The 18,059-nt window shown below is 35.4% G+C and overlaps 1 protein-coding gene across 1 annotated transcript in view; it reads right to left on the bottom strand.

The window, feature by feature from the left end:
- Positions 1-18,059, bottom strand: part of PRKDC (protein kinase, DNA-activated, catalytic subunit) — a 223,763-nt gene that overhangs the window by 12,579 nt on the left and 193,125 nt on the right. Inside the window, exons 72-76 of the mRNA XM_054595436.1 lie at positions 8,145-8,325; positions 7,444-7,604; positions 4,975-5,186; positions 3,384-3,471; positions 3,148-3,291 (exon numbers count right to left, since the gene is read on the bottom strand). Of these exons, the coding sequence (XP_054451411.1) occupies positions 3,148-3,291; positions 3,384-3,471; positions 4,975-5,186; positions 7,444-7,604; positions 8,145-8,325 (786 nt within the window). The remainder of the gene's footprint in view (positions 1-3,147; positions 3,292-3,383; positions 3,472-4,974; positions 5,187-7,443; positions 7,605-8,144; positions 8,326-18,059) is intronic.

The raw sequence follows: 18,059 nt of genomic DNA on the forward strand, positions 1-18,059 counted from the left end.
TTCTTATAATACATGGAAAAATTGGCTATCTCCCAAATATAACCAGCACCAACAGTATTTCTGAATGGCTTAACGCCCTTAGGATCCTCTAAAGTGAAATTTGAGACAATTTTGTTTTGGTAGATTATTATTTTAATTAATGCAGATTATTTGTTGATTTGGTACAAGGTAGAAAATTCTGGATTGATTTTCCAAGTAATCTCAAGATAAGTGTCATGCCTAGTGGAAACAGGAAAGGTTGGTTTTGCCTGACATTTTCCCTTGGTTAAGGCTGGAGGTAGCCATACTCAGCAGCAGCTGGTAAGAACTGTGAGTGGTCCACACTAAGAGATTTTCAGGGCAGTCTTACAGTATCCAGCATGCATGGAAAGGAAGTGGCTATGAATTCAAAAGTTTAACATGCAGTCTTCTCTTGGGGCTGTGCAGAATTAATTCTTCAACACCAGGCACTGAACAGGACCACTGCAGACATTCACACACTGGTTGAGGAGACAGCCAGGTGGCAAACTACAGTGAAACACCTCCTCTCAGTCTGGGGTAGGGGTTGGAACCTACTGGAGAGCAGGGTAGATTAGGGAAGGTTTCAGAAAAGAGGTACTGCTTAAAGTAAATCTCTTTACAGATGGATCGGCCCTACTAAGCTGGGAGGCCTGGCTCTAGTTTCCATTCTGCCATTTGTTTTGACACTGAGCAAGTCACCTAGTTTTCAACCCTACCTTTTGTTTAGAATAAGGTTTGGCAAACTACAAGCCAAATCCAGTCTACTGCCTGTTTTTATAAGTAAAAATTTTTTGGAATTGTGTTAGATATAACTTTCATTTACATACATTCTAGGGCTGCTTTTGCACTTTAATGAAAGATGTGAGTAGCTGCAACAGAATCTGGTATGGCCTACAAAACTGAAAATCTGAGTCTTTACAGAAAAAGGGTGCCTAAAGGTTTCCTGGATCACTGGTTTAGGAAAAAAAATAACACTTTTCCAAATATAGTATTTTGTAATTCTATAAATGTATCAATGCTAGTATGTTAGTTTTAAGTACATTTATAATACGGGTGTTTCCTGCTCTGAGACCTGTGGTGTGCTCAGTGCGCACTACAGTGAGACAGATTTGATATGATGTGGAGCCTAATGCTGTATGTCATAAAATGAAATACAAAGATTTATGATTTTATCTTAACTTTGAGTATAAATCCCTGGTCACATTTAGGCAACGATAGTCCTGTATATACTTATTCATTCATACCTTTAGTTAAAGCTACCCTAGTAGGAATGACCCACCAAAATCTATCTCTACTTATCAAAACTATACCATTCATTCATCTAGTTAAAGATTCCTGTATCAAACCAGGCAGTATTAAAAATAGTGAAAAGAAAAGGTGAACAAAACAAAATCCCTGTCCACAAGTCTAATTTAGGAGGCATAAATTAAAGAGTTAAAGATAAATATGGTTTTCCACTCCGTAGAATTTTCCCAAAAGAACTTGTACATTGATGTTCACGGCAACTCTATTAATAAGACCTAGGAGTGGAAAAACCCCAAATGTCCATCAGTTAATGAAAGGCTAAACAAAATGTGGCATATTCATACAGTGAAATAATATTCAGCAATAAAAAGGAATGATGTACTGACACGTTACAACATGGATGAACTCTGAAAACATTATGATGAGTGAAAGAGGCCACATCATATATTGTGTGATTTCATTTATAGGAAATGTCTAGAACAGGCAACTACAGAGACAGGAAGTAGCTCAATGGTTGCCTGAGGTTGGCAGGAGATAAGGCTGAGGAATAACTGCTAAGAGGTACGGAGTTTCTTTTTTGGGGTGATGAAAATGTTCTAAAATTGATGTGATGTTTGCATAGCTCTGTGAATATAATAAAAACTATGGCATAGTACACTTTAAAGTGAACTGTAGGGTATGTGAATTATATCTTTTTTGTCAGGTTTTATTTATTTATTTTTAGAGAGAGGGAAAGGGAGGGAGAAAAAGAGGGAAAGAAACATTGATTGGTTGCCCCTTGCATAGCCCTGATTGGGGACCTGGCCCATTACCTAGGTATGTGCCCCGACTGGGAATTGAACCGGGGATCTTTTTGGTTGGTGGGACAATGCCCAACCCACTGAGCCACACCACTCAGGGCTAAATTACATCTCATTAAAGCAGTTATCAGACAAAACAGAAGGGACAAAGACCTTCCTTTGCACTAGAGATTGTGGAACTTGAGAACTCTAGCAACATGAGTACTAGGACTTCTCCTTTAGGCTAACTTCCTGAGGTTTAAGGAATAAAGGTAATTTAACCAAAACTGGGGGAAAAATCAGTGTGATGAATGCTAAGAGAGGTGTACATAGGTGCTTTAGATAGCAGAGAGGAAGGGATATCTAATTCTTCTGGGGGACAGTTAGGAGAAGGAGGTTGAGGGAAAGGCTCTAAAGGAGAAATGATGCATAAGCCACATTTTGAAGAGTAAGTTCTCCAGATGGACAAGGGACAAAAGATAAACTCATTTAGGGGGAGCAACAAGCACATGCCTGGTTGTGTCAAATCTGGACACATCAAAGCTCATTTCTGCCTCCACTTGCTTCAAGAAGCTTTTCCTTTTTCACTCCAAACTGAGGTGTGTTCTCTTCCTTTCAACTCTGGAATAACTATAAAACTGGTCTCACACATCACATTTGTCTTTATGCCCCAGTTATTTAAATACAGTATTTGCCAGACAGTCCCCTTGAATTCAGAATCTGGGTCAATCTTTTCTTTGAACCTCTGTCGCACCCAGTAGAGTGCCTCAAACAGAGATAAGTGCTCACAAATAATTAGTCTATATAAAATACATGTATTTTCTTGTTTCGAAATTCTTATCATTCTGAGAATTAAGAATATTAAACTACATGTAACCTTCATATCTAGGAATCTGAGCATGAAGAACACAATGTAATAAAAACCCCAAGATTTTACCTATCACCCTACCTGCTACTAAAAATATGCCATCAACATTTGAGGAAAAAGCATCAAATCTAAATGAAGTTTACAAATTCAACAGACATTTTAAAACCAGCAGAGCTAACAAAATAGCAAATATAATAAGTGTTGGGTGTCACAATAATTCTGTTATCATAAAGGCAGACCACCATTCACCCATACCTGAATAAACTTCCTTCTAAAAGCCCCAAGGCCCGGAGCCTTTAAGTTTCCCAAGGCTGCATACATTCTTTCATACATCTTTTCAATGTTTCTCTTATTTACAGGGTTTTTTGCTAATTCAACTTTGATATCATGAGTCCAGTCCTGTTCAGGGGAAAAAAAAGAAAAATCAAGCTAGATTGTAAGTAGGTTTTATCTAAGTTCTACGTTTTATGTGCTAGAAGATGTAACATTACCTTAAAGATCATTTCAGGATTCGAGAGTTGTTCTAGGGCATTAATAAAGTCTTGAATCACTCCTCCTAGATCCAACTTACTTTTAATCCTATAAAAAAAATTACCAAGTTTAAGTAATCAAACATCTTTCATAGATCAAGGCCTGTAATTTATAATTATTTTTATTTATATACATAGAACCGATTATAGTCCAGGGAAAAAGCAATTTAAAATTTCTATCCAATATGAGGTGAAGGACAAAGTATGTACAATACTCCCTCTGATCTGTAGTTTCCACGGTATAACTTACCTGTGGTTAACTACAGTCTGAAAATATTAAATAGGAAATATCCAGAAATGAAAAATTCGTAAGCTTTAAACTGTATGCCATTCTAGTACAGTGATGAAATCTCACGCTGTCCCACTGGGACATCAATCATTTCTTTGTCCAGCGTATCCACCCTACTTCATCTTACCAAATATGCGTTCTATCATCTCACATTATCACCAGAAAGGTAAGTATAGTACAACATATTTGTGAAAAAGACCAAATTCACATAATTTTTATTACAGTATAATTGTTATCTTATTATTAATTATTGTTGTCAATATTTCTTAATGTGCTTAATTTATAAATTAAGCTTTATCATAGGTATGTACCTATAGGAAAAAACAAAGTATATATAGGGTTTGGTACAATCTGCAGTGTCAGGCATCCACTGGGCGGGGAGTCTTGAAGCATATCCCTCATGAATGAAGGAGGACTACTATTATTCTATAAAGAGGTGAGAATCTTAGATAAAAGTAAATCTTCTTGCAAATAATGTCTACATTTTAATGTATACAATTTGATACACACAGTTCTGAAGTTACACTATGAAAGAAAAGGCTAGTTTCTCGACACATTTTCAAACGTTTTTCCTTTCTTTCTTTTTAAAAAAATAATCATATTGCAGGTGGTTCTGCAGAGAGACCACGGGGTGGACACAGCAGTGGCGGATGGTGTAAAAACAGCCAACCCGTTGACAAACCATGGCAAAGCTATTCCTAACTCTCTATTGCCTTCTCAAACAAAACACTCAATAATAAAGCAAATCAGCTCAAAACAAAAAAAAGCCTTTGATAAAGAATGTCAACTAAAATATCATGCATTTATAAAGTATTCTTGCAAAAGTGATACACCATTGCTAGTTATGTCTCCACTTATAAATCAAAGTGAAAAGAATGACACTTCAGACAGTCTTCTAAATTCTAAGAAGAGGGGTTTCCCAGATATTTTCAATTAAAGATGAATTTCAAGAACTGATTTCATAAAGCATCTCATCTAGTCTGTTTCCACCATCAGACTGCTGTTAACATTAAGGGTAGAATGTTTCATGAATAACATTCTAAGGTGAAATGTATTTTAAAAAGGAAATAAATTTTATAACAAATAACATACCCATGGTAAATACTTTCAACAAACAAATATCTAAGATTTTTTACTCTTCAGTGAAAGCTCTAATAATCTGAAGACAAATATAAGCTTCCAAGTGTTTGCTTTTACCATACACACTATAAACTGTAGTATTTAATGACAGTAGAAATCACCCTAATTTCTCTGCAATATTACCTTGCCACAAACTCCTTATTCTTATGACCAGCAGAAGTATCTTTGAAAGAATAGCTTTCACTGCTCATTATAAATGGGTAGACAATTGCCTGTGGATAGTTATCGGCAATCTCTTCCACAGTGTGCTGGACGGCGATGGCTTCCTCTTTGTCTAGTAAGGCTACCATGTGGCTGATCCAGCCAATGAACTGCCAGCAAGGAATGGAGGAAATCTGAAACAGAGAGCTGTAACTTAATAGTGACCAAAACACTGAACATTTTCTGTATAAAAGTAATGTGTCAATATAAAAAGTATATATATAAATATATTTATAATTAGATGTATCAAAATGGACAACTGTAAAATAAAGCCTTCTTGTCCCCAGGCCTCTCAGTTCCTATTCCACAGAGAACTGCTCAATTCTTTTGGATGTTTTCTATGCATGTGCACACATATCCTTTCTTTACAACGATGGAATTAGACTAGGCATACTGTTGCTGATATTTCTTAGACTTACCTCATTCCTTTTAATGGCTGTATAGTATTCCATTTCATTTTACTACTAAATGACTTTTTAGAGTATTTTCTAATTTTTGCTATTACAGATAAATGACACAGTGGACATCCATATATTTATCTCTTTGTACTTGTGTTATACACCCACAGGATAAATTCCTATAAGTAAAATTACTAGGTGAATGTTAATTGTAAAAAACATTGCTAGACCTCTCTCCAAAAAGACTTTTCAAATTTTCATATCTAAAAGTGAATTATGCTAGTACCATGCTGTTTTGCTTTCTATGGTCCAACTGGGTACTAGAAATATCAGGCAGAATACTTTGTAAAGCATGTTTATCTAACCACTACACTATACACCTGAAACTAATATAAAATACTATTGAATGCAAACTGTACTTGAAAAAAAATTTAAAATATAGTACTCAAAAAAATAAGATTGATACTCTCCAAAATCCTTTTCAACAGTGGAGATAATCATTTAAAAAAATTAATTGTCAATCTGAAAAGGGAAAAATATCTAATTTTAATTTTCATGTTTTATTATTAGTGAGGCTGAACAGTATATCTGTCTTAACTATATTAACCATGTGTGCATTTCCTTTAAGAATTTTCTACTGGTGTATTTATTTTGTAGAGTGGAGACATCAAGTTTGTCTCTAATACGTATTGCAAATACCTTTCTCCGAGTTTCTTAACCTTGGAATTTTTTTCTTTTCCCGCACAGAAGTGTAAAATTACTTCCTTTATGGCTTCTGGTATCTGTTTCTTTAAGACCATTTTCAAAACTTCTTCATGTTTTCCCCTAATGCCTTTTAAGGTGTTAATTTTAAGATAAAATCTGATATACTTGGTATATTGGCATGAGGAGTGAATGAACGTAGGGAAGCTTCATAACTTCATCCATAAACTGAGGAATGAGCAGGGTATGTGAGGATACAATGCATCAGTCTATACAGTTCACAGGGAGCACTCGATAAAGGTTAGCTGTCCCATCTCAAGTGTTTCCTCCAGTGCTGTAACACTGACTAAATACTGTTTATTTTCTCAAAAACTGAAAATGCTGTCTTTATTATATATACATGAAGTATTTAAAAAATAAAATTATAGCTTATTTCTTTACTTATCTTTAAGAAAAACACATATATATTGCATTTCTGAATTTACTTTAATCTGCTGTTTAAGACCTACTGAAAGAACCCCCACCATTCCAAGTCCAAAGGGGAGTCAGAGGAGTAGTAAAGCCCCGACAGGCACTGTGTCTCCACAGCTCAGAGACCAGCACTATTTTAAACCTACTAATAGCTAATAGCATATTATGTCACCCTTTTTGAACTAATAATTATCAACTCAAAGGTAGCCCTTATTTTCCAGTTAAACATTTATAAAGTCATTAAGGGGCCTTCTAGGTGATGGCCCTCCGCTTTGTATAGACGAGGCCTGATCCACAGGAAGGCAGGACGACGCAGCCCTGTGTGGGTGGGACAGCAGACACGCAAAGCTGGCGAACAGAACCTGTGGGGGACTGCAGGCTGCTCCCGCGAGCCCACACTCACTAGCTGCTTTGGATGCTGTGCTGCTGGCAGAAGCCACGCCACTGGGGGTGGGACGCCAGCTGAAATGCACTCCTTTCTCTCTGGACTAAGTAATACGCCGAGCATAGGCATCAGCAGGTGTTACAGACCACAGCTTTATCTCCATGGACAGTAAACTGCTACAGAAAATTCCCACCTCTGTCCCAAATACACCTCCTCCTCTATTTCTTGGGGTCCGTGTTCAGACATAGCATTATCAACACCCACTAAGGAAAACGGGTAAATGTGTACGTTCCTTCATATGGTTTTAAATTGCATATATTGTTGGGATGCAAAATTCAATGTCTATTAGAAAAAGCTATAATATATGCATTATACACATTAATGTGTTTGGATATAAATAGCAGTATGTTTTTAAGTTCTGTAGACGAAAGATACCTCTTTTGTCATTAGGCTCAGGGTCTCCTCTGGATACTGTTCTATAATCTGCAGTAGTCTGGGAAACTTCAGCCTGGCTTCATTGGAATGCAGTTTTAAAGCTTTCAACATTTTGTCCACCACAAGGGCTGGATACATCTGCAGCTCTACAGACTCAATAACTAACAAAGAAAGGAAAACCAACAGTGGTCAATATACATAAACTATAAATTTACCATGTAATTATAGTTTCACTTTTTGGCTTATATTTTGTAGTACATCATTTTCTTCTAACAACTACTTCATATCAACAAACACCGGGAGCAATTTCGGACTGTATGTAAAAGTTTCTATCTCAAAGCTGAACTTTTCTATTAGATTACCCATTCTGCATGAAGCAGTCTGCTTTCTTGGCTGGCAAGAAAAGGGCAGTGCTGGTTATTGAGTTTATTCCAGGAGCAAGAGGCAGGACACATAAAGCCAATAATACCAAAGCTACAAGCAAAATATGAAAGTATAAATTAAGTAAATGGAAAGATAGAAGATAGTTCGACTCCAGGATAGAAGGTAAGCAGGACATGTTGCTTGAAGATGTCCCTTCTTAAAAAGGCAAGAATTTTCTCATCTAAAACACACAAATAGGAAACCAAAAGTATGTACAAAATTCTTGAAACTTTACATTAACATAGTGTGACACTAATTTTCTTTCTTTTGTAATTCACCTGATGCAGTCTCTTCCTGCTTGCGGAGCTGTTGGTCACAGAAATCCACCAGCGTCATATAAGCATCTACTACCCCGGCTGCAGGCTGCTGGCCCTTGTTGGGAGGCCAGGCCTCCTCCTCAGCTGTCTGCACGGCTTTGGAAAGGTAATGAAACGCTCTCTGGTACAGCCCTGTGATCACCTAGAATTCACAGAAATCTCAGAAAGCCTGTTGGTGTGACGGACACTGTGGAAAAACTGTTTGCCACTTGTGATGATAAAGGAAGAATACTTGTGATTCATTAGCCATAAAATAATGAATACAGGAAGCGGGCTAAATTAAAAAGGGAGAGTCTGCCCTGATTATGAAAGCATAAGCAATTCCAGCACGATCCTGAGCATGTTAAATATAACCAAACAAAGAAAATTAAGCAAAGCGTGGGCCAGACAGTCCACTAGTCATTCAGAGCAGGCACCAAAAGTCAATGCGATCATACTGCCATGTAAGAAATTTAAATAGAGATGGAAGTTGGCACCTTGTGGACAATGTCCTGCAGAGTCGTTGGTAACACTATGAAGGAAGAAGGCATGGCTACCCAACTACAGTGAGGTGGACCATGGCAAGATGAGGAGAAGCTGTTAACTATCACAATAAAACATAATTTTAAAAAGCAGGCACTAAATAAAAAAGAGAAAAAGGTTGATTTGTCCCACAAAGTAGTGGAACACCCGAGAGGTGACTAGTGGTGAAAGTCCATTAACCAAATTCATGGAAAAACTGTGTATCATTCCGACACAAATTTCTCATCATCAATGCTAGAAAAGTGCATCACTCAAGTAAACAAGAACAACATGGAGTATGTCAATTTTCCACATAATAAATTTGGCTATGCATAACTGCCAAATATATTATAAAAACACAAAGTAATGCCTATTATTTATTTATTTTCTTTAATTGTCCCTTTTCAGTCTTTAAGGTCCAGGTTAAGACTAACCCTATCTAGGATACTGAAATGATGGCCCTCTAATCTCAGCTCTCTAGAAGCAGCCTAAGTCCTAACAGATTGGGAGTGAATTTCCTTAATTTATTCTTTTGCAAACTGGTGTATGGCTAATCAAATAATGGAACAAAGTAGAATAAAGGAATTTCAGAGGTCTATACTTTCCCTCAAAGCTGTAATGTCTCTTTCTTGTTTGGTGCTTCATTTAATAGCTGGGAAACCCATGGGCAGTGAGATTCCTATGTGGAAGTAAAAGGAACAATTACTGAGAATTCCCACTGACTGAAATTACTGGAAGTGTATCACAAAATCTTAAAGCTTAGGAGTTTAAGATGAACATATGCAAATATTCCACACAGAATACACATTTTTCCCTTTGCAAATATCTTTTTCTACAGTTGACTCAAAAAGTTTTCTGTACTTTGATATATTTTTAAATTTATTTTTCAATTATAGTTGACATACAATATTATATTAGTTTAGGTGTAAAACAGGGATTAGACATTTATACCTTATGAAGGGATTGTCCCACTAAGTCTCGTACCCATCTGGCACCATACAGAGTTATCACAACGTTACTAACTATATTCCTTTTGCTCTATTTTCCATCACCATAAATATTTTTATACCTGGCAATCTGTACTGTTTAATCCCTTTCACCATTTACACTCATCACCCATCACCCTCCCAACAGGCCACTATCAGATTATTCACTGTAAGTTTGTTTGTTCATTTGTTTTTTAGATACCATATGTAAGTGAAAGTATACAGCATTGGTCTTTGGCTTATTTCACTTAGCATAATACCTTCTAGGTCCTTCCATGTTGTTGCAAATGGCAAGGTTTCATTTTTATGGCTGAGGAATATTCCCTTCAAAACTGCACCATATCTTCCTTATCCATTTGTTTACTGATGGACACTGAGGTTGCTTCCATACCTTGGTGTCTGTGAATAGTGCTGTAATGAACACAGGGGTGCACATATCTTTTCATACTAGCATTTTGGATTTCCTTGGATAAATACCTGACTCATGATTGCTGGGTCATACGGAAGTTTTGTTTATAATTTTTGAGGAACCGCTATACTGTTTTCCATAGTGGTTGCACTAACTTACAATCCCACTAACAGTGAACGAGGATTCCTTTTTCTCCACATCCTTGTCAACTGTTTGTTGATTTGATGATAGCCATTCTGACACGTATGAAGTGATATCTTATTCTGGTTTTAGATGTATTTCCCTGGTGATTAATGATTTTCAGCATCTTTTCATTAAGTCTATTGGCCTTTTTGGATAAGTGACTATTCAGGTCCTCTGTTTATTTTTAAAATGACATTTTTTGGGTGTTGTTTATACTTATTCTTTATAAATTTTGGATATTAATGTCTTATCGGATGTATCATTAGTATCTTCTGCTATTTAGTACGCTTTTTGTTTTGTTGATGGTTTCCTTTGCAGTGCAAAGGTTTTTTAGTCTGATGTAATCCCATTTGTTCATTTTTGCTTTTGTTGTATTTGCCATAGAAGACATATCCAAAAAAATATCGCTAAGATCAATGTAAAATATATTGACTGTGTTTTCTTCTAGGGATTTTATGGTTTCAGTTCTTATATATAAGTCTATAATCCATTTTGTTTAGTTTTGTATATGGTATAAGAAAGTAGTCTAATTTTTTTTTTTTCATTTATCTACCCACTTTCCCAACACCATTTATTGAAGTGACCTTCTTTACCCAACTGTATACTTTTGCCTCCTTTGTATAATTGCATATACAGGTCAGGTCTGAATTTCTGGGCTCTCTATTCTGCTCTATTTGTTTAAGTATTTGTTTTTGTGCCAGTATCATATTGTTTTAATTACTATAATCTTGTAGTTTTGTTTGATATTCAGTAATGCAATACCTCCAGCTTCGTTTTTCTTTCTCAAGATTGCTCTGGCAATGTTTTGGGATTCCACAAATATTTTAGGATTATATTTTATAAAGTGCCAGTGGTATTTTGATTGGGATTACACTGAATCTGTAGATTCCTTTTAGTGTTATAGAAATTTTAACTATGTTAATTTTTCAATTTATTTCTTCAATGCCCTAGAGTTTTTTGACTAATGGTCTTTTACCTCCTTCGTTAAACTTTTCTTTAGGTATTTTATTCTTTTTGATAAAACTGTAAGTGGGCCTTTCTTATTTTCTCCTTCTGATTGTTATTAGTCTATAAAAATGCAATTCTTTCTAAATATTAATTTTGTATCTTGCTACCTTACTGAATTCACTAATTAGTTTTAATACTTTCTTGGTGAAGCTTTTAGGGTTTATATATAGTATCATGTCATGTGCAAATAATGAAAGTTCTACTTCTTCCTTTACAAATTGGGTTCATTTAATTTCTTTTCCTTGTTTGATTGCTGTGGCTGTGAGTTCCAGTAAAAGTGGTGAGATCTCTTGTTCTTGATCTGAAAGAAAAAGCTTTCAGCATTTCCAAAGAGAGAATCTTTAAGGCAGCAAGGGAGGAAGAGGTAGTAACATAGAAGGGAGCCCTGATATGGCTAGCAGCTGACTTCTCAACAGAAACACTACAAGCCAGAAAGGAATGGCAAAAAATATTCCAAGTCATGAAAAGCAGAGGCCTGCACACCCAAGGCTGCTCTACCCAGCAAGGCTCTCAGTTAAAATGGAAGGCGAAGTAAGGAGTTTCCCAGACAAAAGAAGGCAAGAAACCAGCATTGCAAAATATGCTAAAGGGACTGCTTTACAAAGATGAAGAAAAAGAGTATATGAATATCCAGTTCCTTCTGCAGTCACCAATACTTGATAGTACCGATATTTTTAATCCTTATGAATCTGATTGTGACAATGACATGTTATTTTAATTGTTACTTTATTATATGTTGAAACTAAACCTGCTTTTATATGTTTCTTGCCTATTTCTATTACTTTTAAAAAGCTTTAAATGACTTTTTGGTATCCTGTATCCATTCTTTGATTAAATGTTTGTAGAATTTTTCCCTAAAAAAAAGAAGTAAAATTATTAACCCTTTTTTACATGTGTTGCAAATACTTCCCTATTCTATTACTTGACCTTTAACTTTTTATACGTATATTACTGCATAGTCTTAAATGTTTAATATAGTCATATTATCAATATTTTACTTTATAGCTTCTGGGTTTGAATGTGTTACTTCAGGGTAAGAAAAATATTATTTTCTTTTTTCTCCTAAAACTCAGATTATACATACTGATTTTTAACTCACATGAATATTTTTTGTATAAAGTGTGAAACAGGGCTCTGTATTTGTTTTATTTCAAGTAATAGTGGTCCATGCACCTTATTTGTTGAATAAGACTTATTTTACTCATTGATTTGAAATATTAATTTAATCATGTATTCCATTGTTAGATATATACGTTTGTTTCTACAATGCTCATTTTATTTAATTGATCTACTGGATTATTTCTGTGCTGGTGTCATGTTGCTGAGACGTTATGATGGATTTAAATTTTTTAATATTTTATAATGGATTTTGACATTTACAAAAATAAATAAAATCAATCTGCATTTAAAAAAAAAGAGAGAAAGAAAAAAAGGATCTCCTACCTTTTGCAACAACATGGATGGAACTGGAGAGTATTATGCTAAGTGAAATAAGTCAGTTGGTGAAAGACAAATACCATATGATCTCACCTATAAATAGAATCTATTTCACAAAATAAACTAATGAACACAATAAACCACAGGCATGGAAACATGGAGCAAACTGAAAGTGATCAGAGGGTATGGGGAAGGAGGACAATCGTGCAAAGAAGGGGAAGAAACTGGATAAAGAATATGTATGCATAAGCCTGGACATGGAAAACAGAGTAGCACTGTGGGAACGGGGAGGGGAGGGTGGGATGGGTGGAGGAGGGCAAATGGTGAAAAATTGAGACAACTGTAATAGAGTAAACATGACTTAAAAATAAAAAATTAAAAAAAGAAAAAAGATTTTTGCATATGTGTTCATTAGGGATATTGACCTGTATTTTTCTTTTTAATATTCTTTTATTGCTTGTCTAGTTTTGGTATCAGGGTGAGGCTGGCCTTGTAAAATGAGTTTGGGAGCATTTTCTTCTTCAATTTTTTGGAATAGTTAGAGAAGAATAGGCATTCATTCTTCTTTGAACATTCACTGAGTTCACCTATAAAGCCATCTGGTCCAAAACTTTTATTTAGTGGCTGTTTTATGATTATTGATTCAATTAAATTACTAGTTATCAGTCTGTTCAGATTTTGTTTCTTCCTGTTTTATCTTGGAAGATTATATACTATATTTCTAAAAATGTATCCATTTCTCCTAGGTTGTCCAATTTGCTAGCATATAACTTTGCAGAATTTTCTTATAAACCTATGTATTTTGGGGGTATTGTTTTTCACTTCCCCTTTCATTATTGCTTTTATTTACTTGGGTCCTCTTTCTTTTTCTCTTGATTAATCCAGCTAAAGTTTATCAATTTTATCATTTCAAAGAACCAGATCTCATTTTCATTGATCTTTCCTGTTTATTTTTTAAACTCTCATTCATTTCTGCTTTGATCTTTACTATTTCCTTTGTCTACTCACTTAGGGCTTTGCTTGTTCTTTTTCTAGTTCCTTTAGGTGTAAGGTTAGATTGTTTGAAATTTTTCTTGTTTCTTGAGGTGGCCTGTATTGCTATAAATTTCCCTCTTAGACCTGCTTTGATTATGTCCCATGTTTTGGGTCATTGTGTTCATCTGTTTCAAGGTATCTTGATTTTCTCTTTTATTGCACAGTTAGCCATTCATTATTTAGTACCGTGATGTTTAACTTCCATGTGTTTGAGTGTTTTCCAGTTTTCTTTTTGTCTTTCATTTCTAGTTTAATAACATTATGACCACAGAAAGTGCTTGATATGATTTCATCCTCTTAAATTTCTTGAGACTTGTTTTTGTGGCCCAGCATATGTTCTATTCTGGAAAATAAGCCATGTGTCCTAGAAAGAAATGTATATTCTGCTGCTTAGGGATTAAAAAAAATCAATTAAATCCACGTCTTATACTGTGTCATTTAAGGCCATGATTTCCTTGTTGATTTTCTGTCTCACCACACCCTAGGTCTGTTTTTGCCAGTATATTTTACCACTTTGTGTGTGTGTGTACATCCTAAAATATAGTATTTACACATAAATACACACTTTTGAATTTTAACCTTTCTAATAGCTTTACAATTGGTTGAGTAAATGTTTTTACTGTTTGCCTGTGAGATTTTTTCTGTATTATATGTTTTACTTTTATTTTTGATCTTTTTGTCCTAATTAAAGAAGTCATTTCAATTCTTGTTGTAATGCAAAGAAGGCTTAAGAAATACTCCTCCATGAAACCAGCATTTCAAGATATGCTAAAGGGACTACTTTAAGAAGATGAAGAAAAAGAGCGAGAAAGAGAGAAACACAGGAACAAAGTGAAATAATGAGTAAGTACCTATCAATAGTAACTTTGAATGTAATTGGATTAAATACTCCAATCAAAAGACACAGGGTAGCTGAATGGATAAGAAAACATGACCTGCATATATGCTGCCTACAAGAGACCCATCTCAGAACAAAGGACCTAAACAGACTGAAAATAAAGAGATGGAAGAAAATATTCCAAGCAAACGGACAGGAAAAAAAACCTGGGGTAGCAATACTTATATCAGACAAAACAGATTTCAAAACAAAGGCTATAAAAAGAGACACAGAAGGGTGCTTCATAATATTCAAAAGAAGAATTCATCAAGAAGACAAAAACATTGTAAACCTATAGGCACCCAACATAGAAGCACCCAAATATATAAGGAAAATCTTGGAGGACTTCAAGAAAGATATAGACAGCGACACACTGACAGTAGGGAATTTTAACACCCTACTGTCAACAATGGATAGATCTTCCAAACAAAACATCAACAAGGATATTGTGGAACTGAATGATGCATTAGATCAAATGGACTTAACTGATATATACAGAATCTTTCATTTGAAAGTAGTAAAATACACATTCTTTTTGCATTCACATGGAATATTTTCAAAAACAGACCACGCAATAGGACATAAAACAAGACTCAACAAATTCAAGGAAGTTGAAATCATAACAAGCATTTCCTCAGACCAAAAGGGCTTGAAACTAGAAACCAACCTCAAGGAAAAAACTCAAAAACATTCAAACTCATTGAGACTGAATAGCATGCTATTAAACAATTAATGGGTCAATAATGAGATAAAAAAAGAAATAAAAAAGTTTCTGGGAACAAATGAAAATGAACACACAACAGTCCAGAACATACAGGATACAACGAAGGCAGTCCTGAGAGGGAAGTTCATAGCAATACAGGGCCTACCTAAAAAAGATAGAAACATTTCTGATAAACAACCTAACCTTACATCTTCAAGAACTGGAGAAAACAACAAAAAGCCCAGAATGAGTAGGAGGAAGGAAATAAGATCAGGGCAGAATTGAACGACACAGAGACTAAAAGAACAAATCAAAGATCAATAAATTCAGGAGCTGTTCTTTGAAAAGATAAACAAAATCAACAAGTCTTAAAGTAGATTCATCAAGAGAAAAAGGGAGAGGACCCAAATAAATAATACACAGAAATGAAAGAGGAGATTTTACAACAGATACCACAGAAATATAAAGGATTGTAAGAAAGTACTACGATATGCCAAGAAATTTGAAAACCTAGGTGAAATGGACAAATTTTTAGAAAAATATAACTTTCCAACACTGAATGAAGATGAAGCAGAAAGCCTGATCAGACTGATAGCAGCTGGTGAAATTGAAGCAGTAATAAAAAACTCCCACATAGAAAAGCCCAGGGCCGGACGGTTTCACAGTTGAAGTTTACAAAACATTTAAGGAAGAGCTAATCCCTGTCCTTCCCAGACTATTCCAAAAAATCCTAGAAGAGGTAAGACTCCCAAACTCTTTTTATGAGGGCAGCATCATCGTAATCCTTAAACCAGAAGAAGACACAACCAAGAAAGAAAACTATAGGCCAATGTCGCTGATGAACATAGATGCTAAAATCCTCAACAAAATAAAAATCAATTTGCATTTACAAGTACAAGTCCCAACACCATAAAAGTCCTAGAGGAGAACATAGGCAGGAAACTCAGATATTCCACACAGCAGTATTTTCATTGACACATTCCCAAGAGCAAGGGACATAGAGAAAAGAATAAGCAAATGGGACTTCATCAAAATAAGAAGCTTCTGTATGGCTAAAGAAAACTGCACCAGTTCTGGAGTTGGAGATCTATTTTTTTCAAGAAGTTAGAAAAGCTTCCAGTCATTATTTCTTCAGATAGGATTTTAATCAGCAAAATGAACAGGGAACCAACCATATGGGAAAATATATTTGCCAATGATACCTTGGACAAGGGTTTGACCTCCAAAATATGTAAAGAACTCACATGACTCCACTCCAGGAAGACAATCCAATTAACAGATGGGCAAAGGATATGAAACAGACACTTCTCCAAAGAGGACATACACAGGGCTCAGAGATATGAAAGGATGGCTCAGCATCACTAATCATCAGAGAGATGCAAATTAAAATCACAATGCAAACCACAATGCAGAGAAATGCAAATTAATACCACTTCACACCTGTCAGAATGGCCATCATAAACAAATCAACAAACAACAGGTCCTGGTGAGGTTGTGGAGAAAAGGGAACCCTAGTGCACTGTTGGTAGGAATGCAGACTGGTGGAGGCACCATGGAAAACAGTTTGGAATTTCCTCAAAAATCTAAAAATGGAACTGCCTTTTGAACCAGCAATTGCACTGCTGGGATTTTACCCTAGGAACCCCGAAATGCCAATTCAAAAGAACCTATGCACCCCCAATGTTCATAGCAACACCATTTACAATAGCCAAGTATTGGAAGTAACCTAAGTGCACATCAATAAATGAGTCGTCAAAAAACTATGGTACATTTAAACAATGGAGTACTATGCAGCAGAAAGAACGAACTCCTACCCTTTGCAACAGCATGGATAGAACTGGAGAACATTATGCTAAGCTAAATAAGCCAGGGGATGAAAGACAAATACTATATGATCTCACTATAAGTGGAACCTAATCAACAAAACAAATAAGCGAGAAAAAGATATCCAGCAACATTGAAAGGAAAAACAAACTGACAGTAATCAGAGGGGAGGAGGTAGGAGGGTAATGGGGAGGGGAAGGGGAAGGGTCAAGTCAAAGAGCTTGTATAAAGGACCTGTGGACTAAGCCAAGGTAGGGAAGGATTGAGGGTGGGTGGGGCTGAGGAAAGTAGTGGCGGAGCAATGGAGACAAATGTATTTGAATAATAGAAACAAAACATTTGTTGTAATGCTAGTTTAGTAGTGATGGATTTTTTTTTTTAGCTTTTGCTTTTTTGGTCAAAAATCTCTCCTACAGTTCTAGATGATGATATTGCTAGGTACAGTAATCGTGGTTGTAGGTTTGTATCTTTTGTCACCTGAATAGAACGTGTAATTCACTTTTGAGCCAGAAAGTTTCTGTTGAAAAATCAACTGATGGTCTTATATACAAGGGTAATCCCTTGTATATAAATTGGTATAAAAGTAGCTTTTCACTTGCTACTTCTATCTCTTCATCTTTACTTTAGTCATTTTAGTTGTAGGCCTTTTTGGGTTCATCTTTTCTGGAACTCTAAGCTTCCTGGACTTGGAGATCTATTTCCTTTAAGAAGTTAGAAAAGCTTTCAGTCATTATTAATCCTTTTCTATCCTCTCCTTCTGGGACACCTATGATGCAAAGGTTGATACCTTTAATATTGTTACAGGTTTTGTAAACTATCCTCCTTTTTAAAATTCTTTTTTCTCTTAGCTGTCCCAACTGGGTGTTTTCTGCTAACTTGTCTTCCAAATACTGATTTGATTCTCTGCTTCATC

This window comes from Pteronotus mesoamericanus, unplaced genomic scaffold (assembly GCF_021234165.1).
Source record: "Pteronotus mesoamericanus isolate MK-2021 breed Mesoamerican mustached bat unplaced genomic scaffold, CSHL_Meso_final scaffold_54, whole genome shotgun sequence".
Taxonomy (NCBI): domain Eukaryota; kingdom Metazoa; phylum Chordata; class Mammalia; order Chiroptera; family Mormoopidae; genus Pteronotus; species Pteronotus mesoamericanus.